The sequence below is a fragment of the Talpa occidentalis genome, unplaced genomic scaffold (genome assembly GCF_014898055.3).
Source record: "Talpa occidentalis isolate TD23 unplaced genomic scaffold, MPIMG_talOcc4v2.1 talOcc4.9, whole genome shotgun sequence".
In the NCBI taxonomy this organism is placed as follows: domain Eukaryota; kingdom Metazoa; phylum Chordata; class Mammalia; order Eulipotyphla; family Talpidae; genus Talpa; species Talpa occidentalis.
In genome coordinates, this window is record NW_023605305.1 from 41,285,621 (window position 1) to 41,301,790 (window position 16,170).

General features: G+C 34.0%; 1 protein-coding gene across 1 annotated transcript in view; it reads left to right on the forward strand.

Annotated features, from left to right (window-relative positions):
- The window catches only part of COL24A1 (collagen type XXIV alpha 1 chain), a 260,287-nt gene that overhangs the window by 25,236 nt on the left and 218,881 nt on the right, over positions 1-16,170 (forward strand). Inside the window, exons 3-7 of the mRNA XM_037499346.1 lie at positions 1,110-2,461; positions 8,594-8,647; positions 10,944-10,997; positions 12,789-12,842; positions 15,954-16,007. Of these exons, the coding sequence (XP_037355243.1) occupies positions 1,110-2,461; positions 8,594-8,647; positions 10,944-10,997; positions 12,789-12,842; positions 15,954-16,007 (1,568 nt within the window). The remainder of the gene's footprint in view (positions 1-1,109; positions 2,462-8,593; positions 8,648-10,943; positions 10,998-12,788; positions 12,843-15,953; positions 16,008-16,170) is intronic.

Consider the following 16,170-nt stretch of genomic DNA (forward strand, 5'->3'; position numbering starts at 1 on the left):
ATAGAATCTGTGTTTCAGGAGTTTATAATTAGATCACAGAGATAAGCAGTATACTATCAACAAAAATAAATCAGAAAGGTCCATAATTACATAAAATCCATATTATATAAAGTCTTTATTACATAATAAATAAGCATCTACAGATTGTTTGGATAAAAACTACTGTGTAGATAGGAATAAAAATGGAAGATGATAGAGAAACTTGGAAAAGATAGAAAAAGATAGAAAAAGATTAGGGATTTAGGTTCTCTTTTCCAGGAAAAATCAAGGTGAATGGGTACCTCAAGTGCTGGGCAAGCATACAACTGGGCCATTTGGCAGAGGGAGAGCTTTTATATGATTTGTAAATTCCCAGAAGGTGCAAAGGGAAAATATCCTGAAAAGATTATAGTTTAAAAGATTGTGTGAACTTAATTTAAAAATACTTTCCAAATTACATATTTTTCTGTAACTATTCCCATTTATCTTTAACATAGGATCCATAAAAACTTAAAAATTAAAAAATAAATGGCATCTGGGAATCTTTGAACATGTATATTCATTGGAGTAACAATTAAGATTCCTATATGATTGGGAAATAATGAGAGCATATTAATTAAATATAGGGTTTGGTGATATTGGGGTGTTGTATATTTCAAATTACTGAGTATAACATTTGACACTCCCCCTCAACTCCCATTCTGGAAATTGATTATTTATAGAGCATGGTTACTTGAGAGATTGTTAATATAGACATGGGAGATTTTCTTTTTTTTTTTTTTTTAAGATTTATTTTTATTTATACAAGCACAGGGTACAGTCAGAAGTGCGGGAGGGTGAGAGAATTCACCAGAGCCAGAGCGGGAAGCAGAACAGGCAGACTGACGAAGTACACTGCTGAGGGGAGCAGTGGGTGTGGCAGGAGAGGTCTGCACGCCTTGTGGGACCCTCGCCAGCGGCCAGGGATCGAACCGGCACTTCAGAGGCTGCAGGCAGCTTCACAGCCCAGTGCTCAACCACTGTACCACCGGGGAGGCCCATGGGAGATTTTCTTATACTCATTTATATGAACATAAGAATGCATAAAAGTAAGACTCTCTTTCTCCCCCCCCTTTTTTTTTAATTTGCAGGCATAGATATTCTTCATCAGCTCAGCCTTGGAGACAAAGATGTAAGACATTCATCAGTGACTGCTGTACCATCATCATCTACACCATTACCTCAGGGGGTCCATTTAACAGAATCAGGTGTAATTTTAACAAATGATGCTTATATTGAGTCTCCTCTCCTGAAAGTTTTACCAGTCAACTTAGGACACCCTTTTACAATATTAATTGTGTTACAGTCATATAGCATTAATAATGCATTTCTCTTCAGCATTAGAAATAAAAATAGACTGCAACTAGGAGTGCAGTTATTACCTAAAAAATTAGTGGTATACCTTGGAGGAAAGCCGTCTGTATTTTTCAACTATAGTGTTCATGATGAGCAGTGGCATTCATTCGCCATTACTATTGGAAACCAAGTTGTCTCCATGTCTGTGGAGTGTGGAAAGAAATATTTTAGCAGAGAGACTCTTTCAGAATTTCATACCTTTGAGTCTAACAGTGTGTTTACTCTGGGAAGTATGAGCAATGATTCTGTCCGTTTTGAAGGAATAGTATGTCAGCTGGATATTATTCCTTCTGCAGAAGTGTCTTCAAATTATTGCAGATACATAAAACAACGTTGTCATCCTGAGACAAACCTTCTTCATACAACTATACTACCAGCTAAGAAACCAGAAAACTCTCCCTTGCCTAAACATTTTGGAGGAAAAGTATTGTCAGAAGGCAAAGACATTACTGAAAGCAAAAGCATCCCAAATACCATAAGTAATTATTCTGCAGCAGTATACAAACAACAGGAAAACCAGATATCAAGATCTCAGTTAACTTCTCTTCATTCAGGGAATGTCTCTGCTTGGGATATTGTGAATCATGGGATTCAGGCCAAAGAGATGATCACTGAGGAGCATACTCAGAAAAATTTAAGTTTGTCAATGACCCATCATTGCCTCAGCGAGGCAAGAACAATTAGCACAGAGAAATTAAGTTCGCTTTTAAATGTATCGGACAGAGCTATACAACATAGTGATAGAGAAGCTGATCTGTCACCATTTAAGGAGATATCATCTGTGCTTCCACGTATAAAACAAGATACAGCTATCAATCTCAAGAAGGCTATCACTGCAAATCTATACACTAATGAACTCCAGGAAATGCAACGGATTTTAAACACAACCTTATACAGAGTGACAGATGGACCATCTATGGATAATCACCTTGATCTAAGGAAGGAAGGTGAATTTGATTCTGATGCTATTTATCCCATCGAAAATAGCTATGAAACTGAGCTTTATGATTATTATTATTATGAGGATCTTAATGCAATGCTCGAAATGGAGAATCTGAAAGGGCCAAAAGGGGACACTGGACCTCCCGTAAGTTGCTGTTTTTTAAATCTGTCTTAAGTCACTAACTTCCCATACATTTCAAATAACAATCCTATAGACTGAACAATACAGAACCGGCCCATTGCAGAAATGTATCCTGACTACAGTGAGTGAATTTATGGTTGCTATAACACATCTAACCAGAACACAACCCTGGCCCAAACATTCTACCTTATTTTTTATCATTGGCAGGATGAAAAGGTTATTTAATTCTGGTAAAGTGGTGAGTAAGCTTTATGTTTTTCTTGCTCAGTTGAAATCCTAGCTGAAATCCAACTAGCCCTTCAACTGCTAAATGTAGATCAGTATTCCTTATTACAAAGCCCATAGACTGGATGCAGTCATGTTAAGAGAAGAATATGAAAGTTTTAGTAAACTAAAGAAAAATACATTAAATATACAAATTCTTTCATCAAAATAGTATCACATGTACTAAAATTAGAATGTAGAATTTGTTTTAGGTAAAGATAGTTTTGTAATGAATCATTGGGTAAAAAGCAAATCCTTGTAGTATCATATTAAATGAAATAACTTAATTTCTATGAAGAATAACATATCTTTAATAATATCAATTTACATTTATGGATTACTGAAAGTTCCACCTACCTAATGAAAAGAGCCATTCAACCTATCAACCCATTCAGTGGTAAATGTCAGCCAAGTCACTATTTAATAATGTATAACCAAAATGATGAGACAGTACATTGACTTTTTCAGCTCTGAAATTTTATTGTGTAGGAGCAATTACAGATGAACATTTAAAATTTTTAAAATCATTTAAAAGTCACTTAAAGCCACTTTAAATCACAGTACTTGAAATATATTGTTGCCTTTTATATTTGTATACTTTAAAAAATCAGCCTTCACGGCTTGAAATGAATTTTTAATTTTAAATTGCAACAGAGTAAAATAATCCTAAAGTATTTCTTTGATGAAAACAAAATATGTTATTGGTTTAGTTCCACAGTGAAACCATAGAATGGGAGAAGATGATGCCATTACTTACCTCATATTTTCTTTGTGGTTATTACTCAAACGGATTTGATAGATACTGAGAAAGTCTTATTAGAGTAAATGTTGAAATGTTTTAAAAGAAAATCTGAAGAATATATTAAAGAAATTCTTTTAGGCTATAACAACTATCAACATACTAATAATTGAGCCACTGAGCAGGTCATATTAAATAGGTATGGAACCTAGTTTCTTTTTCTGTATATATCAGAAAAAGTCAGACATATACAGACCCAAACTGGATATTGTCCATATGAAGATAATTATCAGATTGATAATTTAATTTTATCTTGTTCTCAATGTAAAATTTTGCAGTTTTTTAAGTAGAAGTATTAATAAGAAAGTCAGTCTAGTCTGGTAGTAGTGCCAATGACAGATAGGGAATTCCCATGATGTTACAAGACTAGGAAATTACGTGGGTTGACAGTAAAAATGCAAAGGAAAGAAAGGAGTCGAGCTATTTTGAAGGAAGATTTGGTGGAACTAAGAAATTAACGGTCCTAGGGACCAAGCAAAATGATGAGAAACAAAGAGAATCAAAGGTGACTCTCAAGTTTTAGTCTGTGGATTTAAAGAATGGTGATATCATTACTACAAATAGTAGTTAAGAGAAGTCATCAGTTTTAGAATAGGAAAATAAGTCTACAAATAGTAGTTAAGAGAAGTCATCAGTTTTAGAATAGGAAAATAAGTGAAGACATTTAATACACTCAACAATTCAGTAAGTTAGAGAATTTGAAGGAACTGAAGTAAAGAGAGGTCAAGGCAGGAGATGTCGATTATACAATAGATTTGGGAGTCTTCCTATCAGTATTATTGAAGATTTAGGGTTGGATAGCATTTTCATAAAAGGAGTTTGACCTATATAGGGTTAAAAGCCAATCATTGGGAATGTTTGCTTTGGGTTATATAAGAAGAAAAGCAGAAATGTGATGGAGTAGTCAGGGAGATGGGAAAGAATAGCATATTATTACAAAACCAAAGAAGAGAGTTTGGAGAAGAAATTGTTGAGCAGTGCAAACAGCCTGAGAAGTCAGAGGAGGAAAACTGAGCAAAAGTAGAAGAAATCCATTGGATATCTGATGGGAGTGTCATTGTTGAATTTTGAGAATGCACTAAAATCTAAATGTAGATTTTATAAAACTAATCAGAGTAAGTGGTGATAAAATACTGAATATTGTAGGTAATGTCTCACCTCTTCTTGAAGTGGATGCTGCTGTATGATGTCTGAGATCAACCAGATATTTCTCTATTTGTGACTTTTCTTCCACTGTGTGTCCATGTGGTTTTTTTTACATTATTTCTGAAACTTATTTGATCTGTTAGATTCTGTATCAATTTCTCCTGATGTTTTTGATCTGAAGATTATTTTTATTATAGAAAAGCCTCCTCTTTTATCCTCTAATAATTTTCCTTTTATCCTCTAATACTTTCCGATATTCTTCTCCAGGCACTCCAATGACATGTTGAATGGCCTTTACTTTTCTATTGTCATGTCTGTGTGGTCACTCTCTCTTATTTTGTGTAAATTCACACCCATATCCCTTTATTGATTTTTTTACTTGCGTAAGTTTTATCACTTCTGATATGGCTTTCATCTATAATGGTTTGTGGTTTTTTTTTTTTGTTTTTTTTTTTTGCTTTTTCATTTCTTAAGCTCTTCTGGTTCCCATTTCACACCTTTGATTGCTCTTTTTTTAATCTTGTAGTTCATTCTTTGAGTTCTCTTTTCATAAAAAATGTCTTGAAATTCTTTGCATTTATAGTAAACCATATAACTAAACTTTTTCTCTGTTGCATGGAGAATTTCCTTTTCCGGTAAATAATTTTAATTTACTGCTCTTTCTTCACACTTCCTCCTCCCCTCCAACATCTATGTGTAGGCTCCATATTGGGTTCTTTCTGGTTATTAATCACTTTTAAAATAAGATAACTCTATCTGGGCCACTATTTGTGTTGGTATAGTACAGGGAGAGGCAAAGAGAAAAAAAGTGGATTGGTTCACACTGTCAAATTTAGGTTACTGACTTAAAATTCCTCCTACCATATTTATTTTGGCCTCAGAGACTTACCTCCTCTCATTTTCATGTATAATTTATTGTGAAGCCCTTTATATCACAGACTCTCTGTAAAGTAATATAGTGATTTATGTTCTTCTTTTACCCCTGTCACCACCAGAAGTCTCTTAGGGTTGGGAGATTTCCTTGTAGATCATAAAAGTAATGGGGGGTTCTTGTTTGACGGCCTTCCTTACTGTGGGCTGTTTGGAACTGGGTCTCTATTGAGCCATGAATTATCTCCCCTATGGCTTTCCCATTCCCTCAAGTCTCATCATGGTAATCAAGGATTGTTGGGATGGATTTTTGAGAACAATAAACTTTTAGTTATGCATAGCTTGTCCAAGTTGAAGTCTGAGATTGTTTTTGGTTATCTTTCAACATTTTTCTTTACTCCAAAGTTTCTCAGTATTTGAAAGATAATCTTCATATTTTGTGGTTTGTGGTTGTGATCCTTTCTTTGTTTCATTGGAAGTGATGCTTTCTTCTTTTGGTGTTTTCTAGTGGGTTTTGAGGGAGGAAGGGTAGTTTAAAAATGTTCTCATTCTGTCATCTTTTACGTAAATACTCTAGTGCTCTTTTAAAAGCATAAATCATATTATGTAACTTGTCTACTTAAACTCTTTGGTGGCAGAAGAATAAAGCACTAAGAATAAAAAATTCTTTATCATATTCTGTGCAATCTTATATAATCTGGTTCTGCTTATTTTGGCGATCTCATTTTGCTCACTTTTCCTTATTCTGAGTTTTCTTTTAATTCCTCAATAAGATTATGATTTTATTTGTTTTGCTTTGATTTACCTATGTCCTAATTTATAATTTTCTGGAATTTTATTTTCTCCTTTTTTTCTAACTTCTATTCATCTTTTAGATCTAACTTAATACTCAGAGGAACATTTGAAGGTTAATTGAGCAGGAATTATGATCTTTTAGAAGTACCAGTCAGTCTACTGGTTATATTTGCCTTCATATGTATGTCTATATATACACATAAATATATTACATAATCAATAATAGCTAACATTAATTGAGTCCTTGCTGTACCTCATGCATAACTTACAAATTTGTTTTAGGTTATACCAGGTAACTGACGTATTAGACATATTGACAGGTATTTTATGTACAGTATCTTTAATTCTCACCATAACTCTTAAAAAGTTTATTTTTGTCAAAAGTAATTTAAAGATGAGGAAACTAAGGATTAGAAATTATAACTGACTTTTCTTAGGTTATTTAGCTAGTAAATGATTAAGAATGATTTGAATCTAGATTGAATAATTGAAAACCTTCGCAGTTTTATTTGAATTATACATTTCTTTATACTAAGCAATCACCTGAAAGTTAAAGTACCTTTTTCTTAGTACTTTATTTATAGATAATAAGTAATTATCCTCCAAAAAGCCATGCTACATAAAAATTACTTCTTTGTATTATTAGACAATGTCTATTAATAATATGTTCTCGAGGATTTGGAAATGCAAAATTGTGAAGAACAGTTAGAATTCGTTTGTCTTTAGTGCTTATCAAACTACTTGAATATTTCAACCATGATATCTAATATACTTTCTTAACTCTCCAGTATCTAATATTAACTGTAATAACATCTCTTCTTTCAATGTGAGTGGAATAATGTTAGGTTTTGTTATAAATAGAATGATGTGCAGTAAAACAAACTGGATTTTATTTAATTTCAAATTTAGTTTTTCATTTTTAGTTCTTTCTTCAAATCAGCAGTTTATAATTTGTGATTATAACAGCAGAGCCATAACTAATTTGAAAAGAATTTCCAGTTAAAAAAAATTGAAAGTCAATTTTTGGTGAAAGCAGGTGACATAGTGATAGCTATTAATATATTTGAATGGTTTAAGAAGGAGAATGTCCTCAGTTTGGCATTGAACTGAATAAGTATTTTGCTCTCAGTGTTAGAATATACATGACAGGTTTTTTTTTTTTAAATCAAGTTTTTGGGGTAGAAGAAGGGAGAAATGCAATGAAGGGAAACTGGACAGTTTGAAATACATACAGAATACCAGAAAACTGCAAAATGACTATGAAATCAATATCAGGTAAAGTTGCAAAGCAGTTAATAGTAAGAAAATGAGAAATGGAGAAAAGGCTACATAAAAAGATTGTGCTACTTGTTTATGATGTGACAACTATTTTAAGCTTGACATGTCTAGTTTCAAAGCTCATACTGTTTTTACTATAATACTGAGTATTTGTAAAAGGGAATGTGTGTCCTCTATAATAAACAAGAATGATGCCTTGACTGCAGAGTACTCAGGAGTAATTCCATGAAGGAACAGATGAATGAATATGTTTAACCTGCCCCAAATAAACATTTATTCTTCTGTAATTGTTGAATAAAAATGATGACATAAGGCATTACATGAAAAATCAAAGTAGTTTCTTAATTTTTTTAAAATATATTTAGTAACATGTAATAAACTCATAGCATTTAAAAGTTGATTAGTTTTTGTGTTTACATTTTGTTTTATGAATTCTTTCACTGTTAGTGGTTTCCTAGTATGCTGCATTTGGTATAAAGCAGAATTATTACTGGAAATAGTCAAACAATCTCACTGTAACAGTTTAACACAGTATACAGAACCTTGGTATAAATCTTTTAAGAGAATGCAAAATGGCCAGTGCTTTAATTTTTAAAGGCTAGTCCCCTTTTGAAATGTGTCTGACAAAACCTTTAGTTGTTGGTCTCCAAACCCTAAATTGAATTCCTCCTTTAGTAGTAAAAGTAAATTTAGGTAAAAATTACCCACAAAACTACTAGTTTTGGTCCCTGTAAAAAGCAGGTATGGTGGCTGTAATCATAAGTCATAGACTTCCTGTTGCCATTTCTAGACAGATTAAAGAGGACACTTTAGTTTCAACTCTTACCCCTGCTGATTAGGTACTGGGATCATTTACTTGAAGGTCATCCTCAGCTAGGAACTGGGATTTGAAAAAGAATTTGCCTAGAGTAAAAACCTTAATAAGTCTATGTGGAAATATGTGTCTGTTGTTATGCCTAATCTCTTGGCATTTCTTTCCCAAGGGCCCACCTGGTCCAGCAGGTGTCCCAGGTTTCTCAGGAAAGAGAGGTCCACGGGTAAGTAAACAGACTCCATTTTCCACTTGCTGACAGAATTAGTCACCTTCCAGTATGTTTTTCCTTGTATTGTACAGTATGTACTTCCTTTGGAAATCTGCCTGGATCTTCAATCTTAGCCTTACTATTGCCAGTAAGAGCAGCTTTGGAATTTAAAAGAAACTCAGAAAAGCATGCAGCATGTTCCTTTGTGTGTAAACATCCAGCCAAAGTATTCTCTGTCAACATGCTGAAGAAATATTATCAAATTTTAGGTTAGTGGCTGTTTGACTGCTACTTGTAACATTATTCCTCCTTACAAAGTGATCTTCTCAGTAGTTGATAGCCCATGCTGAAGTTCATTTGCTTTGGACAATGAGGAGTGGGCTGCCTTAAAACAGTGCATTCCTGAATTACATAGTGGAAAATACTGGAGCCATTGACTAGAAAAATAATTGTCCTGAGGAAAAAGCTGTCTTAAGGATTAGCAGTGGTTTCTTACATTAACCAGGTCCAACAGAAGATTTATTGCGATGTTAAAATTACTTTTTTTCAAACTTAAAAAATTGGCTTTTAAACTACAGAAATCCCTTTTTCAGTGAGCTAGAGAAAGAATTGTGATGTTATAAAGACAACTGCAAATACCATTTATATCACCTTGATTTTATCATACAAATGAAATTATGAAAATCACCCTAAAAACAACTATGAAGTTGTCCATGTTCACATCATACCCTTGCCAATAGGAGGCCCAAGCTGAGTTCTTACTGGGCACTGGTGGTAGTTTAGCATTTTTTCATTTCTCTATACTTGATAATCTATAATATTCTTCCAATAATGTTTCCCAACTGCTGTCCTCTAGCCTCCAAACCATTTCCATCCTCTAGGATGGAGACCTGGAGCCAGATTTTCTGCATAAAATCTGTCCCCTCTCCACTAGTATTTCTCCCCTGACCATCAGGATCTGAATCTCCACTTCTCACGATACACCATGTTGCCCCACTGTGCCTTCTCTAATTTCCAGCCTATTTTATTTCTATTGAAGAAATTTTATATGTCCAACTCTATTCCTTAAGGAAGAAATAGTATTCTCCGCAAGACTATTATTTTTGTTCATAATTCTATCTCCAGCCAGTTATAACTTAAAATGCACATCTTAACATTTTTCTCTTGCTAGAGTTCATCCCATATGGAAATAATCAACAGGTTATCCCTTTTTAAATCCTCAACTTTCATTGTATTGATATTTCTTAACATTATTGTTCAGGCTCCCACTTGGGCTACTGAGGTTTATGAAATAGTAATTGATAGCCATTGCCCTTATATCAACAGCTCATTTGTTAATCCTCATAATTTTCCCAGGTTCTTTATTATTAAATTTGCCTTTTGAAGGTTACAAATAACTTATGTCATTAATCTTTTTTATAATGCTAGGTTAAATATTTCAATATTAGAATTGCTGATAACCCTCTCCTTTCCGAAACATGCTCTATTAATTTGTAATTGAAAAGATGTATAACTAAGTAATTATTAGCAACATGTTCTGTGTTAAGATAGAGGTGTGAGAGAAGAACACAAAGGTGGGTACCAACCCCAGATGAGTACAGAGAGCCTGCAGTCCTGGAAGACTCTCTGGAAGTGAATCTTAGTTTTTCTACTTGCTGGTTATGTAAGTTTAAATTTACAACATTTTAAATGGAAGTGAAAATAACTACATTGCAGGACTATTATAAGGATTAATAATAAGAAATATAAAACATTAACAGTTATTCTGCATGGTAGGTATTCAGTAAATACAGTTTGAATTCAGATTGTTAATTTATTAGCCAGGTGAAATAAAATTGGAGATAGGGAAGAGAAATCACTTAATGTTGATGTAGCTAGGATTTTAAAAATGAGGTGTAATCTCATTTGATAAAACAATGATTTTGGAGGTGTAGGGGGGACTAGATAAGTGAAATCTTTAAGGAATAGATAATAACTTGAACAAAAACTCAAGTGCAGAAGGGGTTAATACCTGTTGATAGGAAAATAAACTGTTCTAATTATTTTTAGGTTTCTTACTCCGCACAGCTTTTAGAAATGGCACATTGTTCTGTGGTGATGAGAGAGGTAAACACAGTTTTGGGGTATAGCATAGAAGCCATAGGTCTGTTCAAAGATAAGAAATATTCAAGATCTCAGAAAAATAGAGAATTTTGTTAAAAGGTAGCAATTATTTTAATAAAGTTGTGTTATGTAATATTTATTTGAATTGTCATAGATACTGTTTTTCATATCTAGATTATGAATTAGCTGACTATTTTACCATTTGCAGGGTATTCCAGGACCACATGGAAATCCTGGGTTACCTGGATTACCAGGTCCAAAGGTAAGTGATTGCTAATGAGCATCTCAGGATTTTCCTGATATTAGAGGAAAAGGTCTTTTACTTTTAAAGCCAACCTTGAACATGGAGTCTCTGTCTTCTCCAGAGTATAAGTCTTCAACAAAACTGACTTAGCCTGGCAGAGATAGGTTCCTCTGAAAATTACTGCACTTTGAATTATAGGCTTACTGATAAAGTCAGGTGTAGTCCTCCTTGGCATTCCAAAGTCTTTATTGTCAAATTTGATGGCAAAATATGGAAATCTCTGAAATCTATACATTACGAAATGAATGATTTTACTTTAATGCAATTTTAATATGTAAATAAACAATAAATAAATTTCTATTCAGTTAAAGGATTTTAGAGTCTAAAAATATTCCTAGCTATTTTTCTTTTTTCCATTATTGTTTAGCAAGAATAACAAAGATAGAAATATTGGTCTCTGAGAAAATTGTAAAAAAGTTATATTGTCACTTGGTTAAGAAATTATGTGTCATTTTATAAGGGGGGGTTACCTGAATCTGTAGAAAGAGCAAATCAAGGTGACTGCAAGTTTATAAAGGTATAATTGAAATGGGAAATGCAACATATTATGGAATCCTTACACAAATACACTTGGATTAACGTGCTTTAAAAAAAATTGCTAGCCCTGAAAGTTACCTTCTATGAGTTAAATGATAATAAAGCATATACATTACCTGGTAGAATACTTGTAGATAGTTGACACTTAGAGGAGCTTCTTACTAGGTGAGTAGGCTAGTTAAAACACAATTTTTACTATGCGATTTTAAAAATACCATGTTTATTTTTCATCAAATAGGACAGTCTGTGGCTCTTCTGAGTGAAAAATAAACAAGTACAGAAATATGTTCTATTTTTAAGAGCATTTTGATGGACCATTTAAAAATTTATAATAATGTCTCTTTTTTCTAATCTAGATTGGTTCCATTTTATTTCCTTTTATTCCTTTATAATCCATTAGTATTTATAATAAAGGGGAAAAAATTGTGAAAAGATCTCAGTGAAACTCTGTTCCAGAAAAAGGAGTTCTCATTTATGTGACTATCTCAGTAGACTCTTGGTTATTTGAGTGTAAGAACCAGACCTTATTTTTTCTTTGTGTTGTGTTTGTACCTCACCCAGTGCCCTCCATGTGTTAGATACTCATTAAGTGTTAAACTGAGGCAGTAAGCTGATGTAATGTTAGTAATCAGGTACTAATATCATAAGGGAATGATAACTGATCTTAATAAGCACCTAATATTTTATAATTATATAATATATGACATCTCATTAGTTTCATTTCATTTAAGAGTATCATTCAGAGTAGACTTTATTTACCTTCTTGGCACAGCAGAAAGAGACACAAAAAGGTAAATACTTAATGAAATAACATAATTTGTAACTTGTAGAGTTGGATTAAAAAATTGAATCTGTTCATTCCTTTGTACCAGGAAGTCACTCCAACATGGTGAGGAATTCATTTATAAAAGCACCTTAAGGAGCAAGGGTGGGAGAGGGGTGACCTAAGAAATTAGATGATTTTCTGAATTCATTTAATAATAGTAATAAAGCATGCCTATTCCTGGGGAATGTCCAGGAATCTTCTGAACATTTAAAACTGTGGCTAAGAAAAACATACATTAAAAACACTATTCTATTCTTGCCCATCTCAATTTAAAATAATTTTAAAACTATTTAATGTGTACAGTATCTGATGATATATACAACTAAAAAGTTGTGAAATATTAGTAATTTATATTTCACTAAGTGTTTTATAATTGTTTTATCTAGGGCCCCAAAGGAGATCCAGGATTTTCCCCTGGTCAAGCTATTTCTGGAGAAAAGGTAATTACTGGCAAATAAAACATTTCAAGCTTTTAAAAATCATTTTTGTCTTTTTTAAATATCAGTTTTACTTAATATCAGACAGGTGATAGCAGATTTTAATGAAGGAAGAAATATTTGAAGAAATAAATTCTATTATCAGCCTAATTTATCACTTTAAATTTTATGCATTTTATTGAGTATTACTGTAGCTGCCATTGTGCCATCTGCCAATTAGGAATAGATAGGGCAAAAAAAATGCAGCAAGATATATTCCGAACCTCAAAATTTTTACTATTAATATGAATGCACATAAATTTCAGTGTGCCATTTGACTTCTTATTTAGGATTCTACATACTCATGCCATTTGCAGCAACATGGATGGAGCCTGAAGGAATTATGCTCCATGAAATAAGCCATAAGGAAAAAGAAAAATATTGGATGGTTTCACTTATAACAGAAATATAAGGGAACCAAATAAGACATCAGTTTAAAAAAAATAACAATACAAAACACAACAAAGCAAAACCAGACAATTATAAACCAGAGATATCCTGCAGGGGAGGAGGAGGGAGAGGGATCAGAGGGAGGGAGGGAGGAGCACAGGGGACTGTGGTGATGGTGCACGGGTGCCTTGGGAAGGAAATTCTATGGGGACTCAATCTGAGGGGATGGGGGGGATGCAAATGTCTAAAAAAAGATAAATTTTAAAATTAAAAAAATGCAAATGGAGTTTGTAGGAATATGTCAGGGGAGCTTTATTTAGAGACAGTTGCGAAATGTGACACTATTATGGTATGTTTGCATTTATGTAGTATACATTCACAGACTGAAAAAAATATTGGTTGTTCCTGGGCTGAAATCTGATCCTTTAATTGGCTAATAGAAACTTGTAAAATTTAGAAAGTCACATTATTAATGGGCTTTGCAGATAGTGTACTAACAAGTAAGTTCTCAAAAAAATTTAGAATCTCAAGAATTTTATTGTGCTAGAATTGAGTTTGCTGAATCTTAGAGGATGGAACTGAATTAGAATTTATTAGAACTACACTATTGTCTTGGTCCTTTAATTATTTCAAGGGATAAAAGTGGCAGTCTGAGAAACATAAATACCATCTTTTAAAATATAGGAGATTTACTTTAACTTTAGAAGTTAGAGGCCCACTCTGTTGTGGTGGCTACTTGAAAAAAAAGTCTCCATATTAAACATTCAAATTTATATCAAATGTTTGGTTTTATCTTTGTGGTGTTGCTGCAAAAAGTATAGAGGAGATCAGTATGTGTGTGTGTGCAGTATTTGTATACAATATAGAGAGGTTCAACTTGAGGTTTAGACTTGAAAGTATGTCAGTCTTTTTTAAAGGTTTTGAATTACTCCTGTTCACAATGGAGACTACAAAGGAGAAATGAAGTAAGATACAGGATTTCATAATATATTGCCATTGAGCTTTAAGTGCAGCCCAACTTTTAAAATCAGGAGATACATTTCTAAAGTGGAAAAATAAATAATTTCTTTGAAATTGTATTTACATTAAATGGATTCAAATATACCAAGAAGATAAGAATTGCACACATACAATATGAATACAAATAAAATCAAAACCTAAATTGGTGGGTGTGAAGGGAAATTGAGAAATAAGCTTTTATTATTTTTAACTATTTAGATATTTCACAATGAATGTATGCTCAATGATGAAACAGTAGAAGAAATTCAGGGGCTGGTCATTCAGCATATAACATCCACTAAGTAACATGTCTCACAGAGCTTAACCTTTTGGGGACCTTAGTTGCACACAAAAATAACTTTAAATAGTGACAAGTTCCCGGGCCTCCCTGGTGGCACAAGGGGTTAAGATGCAACCTATGAAGCTATCCGCAGCCATTGCAGCACGAGTTCGATCCCCAGCCAGGGAGCTACCCACATGCTGCAGCAAGACTTTCCTGACTTGCCTGCTGCTCCCCTCAGCAATGTATTTCTGTCAATCTGCCTGTTCTGTTCCCTACTCTGTCTCTGGTGAATCCTCTCAGTCCCCCGCACCTCTGGCCTCTACCCCAGTTCTTGTATGCACAAATAAATCTTTAAAAAAAATAGTGGTAAGTTCCCCTATCCCATTAGATGAGTAGTATATTACTGTTCTCATTTTTTTCAGATGCAGGAACAGATGGAAAAACACTCCATTGTTAGAGATCAGAAATATCCTTTTCTGATTTTTTAATTTGATGATATATTAGTGCAATAAAAATTAAGCAGAGTATAAATAACCACTAAGGAGTTTATTTAGGATTATTACTGAAGTATACTCTTTTCATGCATGATAAATGTGTTGCAGTGGAGAGGGAGAGAGGAAATCTGGCTCCCCCCATTCCTTTTGACACGTTCATTTCCTTGTCTATTAACACACCTTTCTCTATGTCAAAACACAACTCTACCCACACAGCCACTCCTTACCCTCCACCACTGGTGTACTTTTCCCTCCATACCCCAAAATGGGTTCACATACCCTCAGCAGAGCTGGGGAAGAGTGGGACAGGTCAACCCAACCGGTGAAGTTGAGTCTATTGTTGATAAACACACCTTGAACTCATACATTTTCACCCCGTTACTCCCTGGTGGTGCAATGGAAGATACCTGTGCAGCCATGGAAGTGTAAGTTCTCCTTTCCCAGGTGCTTCAGGTGAACCAAGCCCTGCCTGCCACTGCCCTGCCCTGTGTCTCCAGGTGGGAGTGCCACCAGGCTGCAGGTTCTCCCAGAAAGGGCAGGTTTGAGCCCTCCACACCTGCCTCACAAAGCTTTTACAGAGTTTTTAAAATTTAGATTTTAAAACATCGTAAACTTTAGAATAAAGGAGCTTTGGGGAGTAAGGGGATTCCTATAGAAAAGAAAGAGAAAAAGGATCTGGGGCATGGAAGTGGGGAAGTGCAGTCCAGGTTTTCAACACTGGAAGGGATATGGGCTGGCAGCCTCAGGCAATGTTGAAGAATTTCTGAAATGAGGTGGGATTTGAGCAAGATTATGAAATCAGAAACAAATGCAGTAAGATCTTGAAGCCCAAGATAAAATATTGAAACAAGGGAATTCTGATTTTCAATTCTCTTTCATAACATCAAACTTCTGTTTTTTTGTCCTTAGGGTGATCAAGGGCTTTCTGGATTAATGGGGCCCCCTGGTCTGCCAGGTGATAAGGTAAGATGTTGTTTTATTTTGACATAATTGGATGTTAACATGAATTCGGGAGCTCTGTGACTCTGAAAGATCTCATTTTGAAGTTGACCCCAAAGTCAATGTTTTAAATTCCTTTTCACAGAAAAATGAATTGGGATGCTGTCCTGGTTTAGGAAAGTGGTAC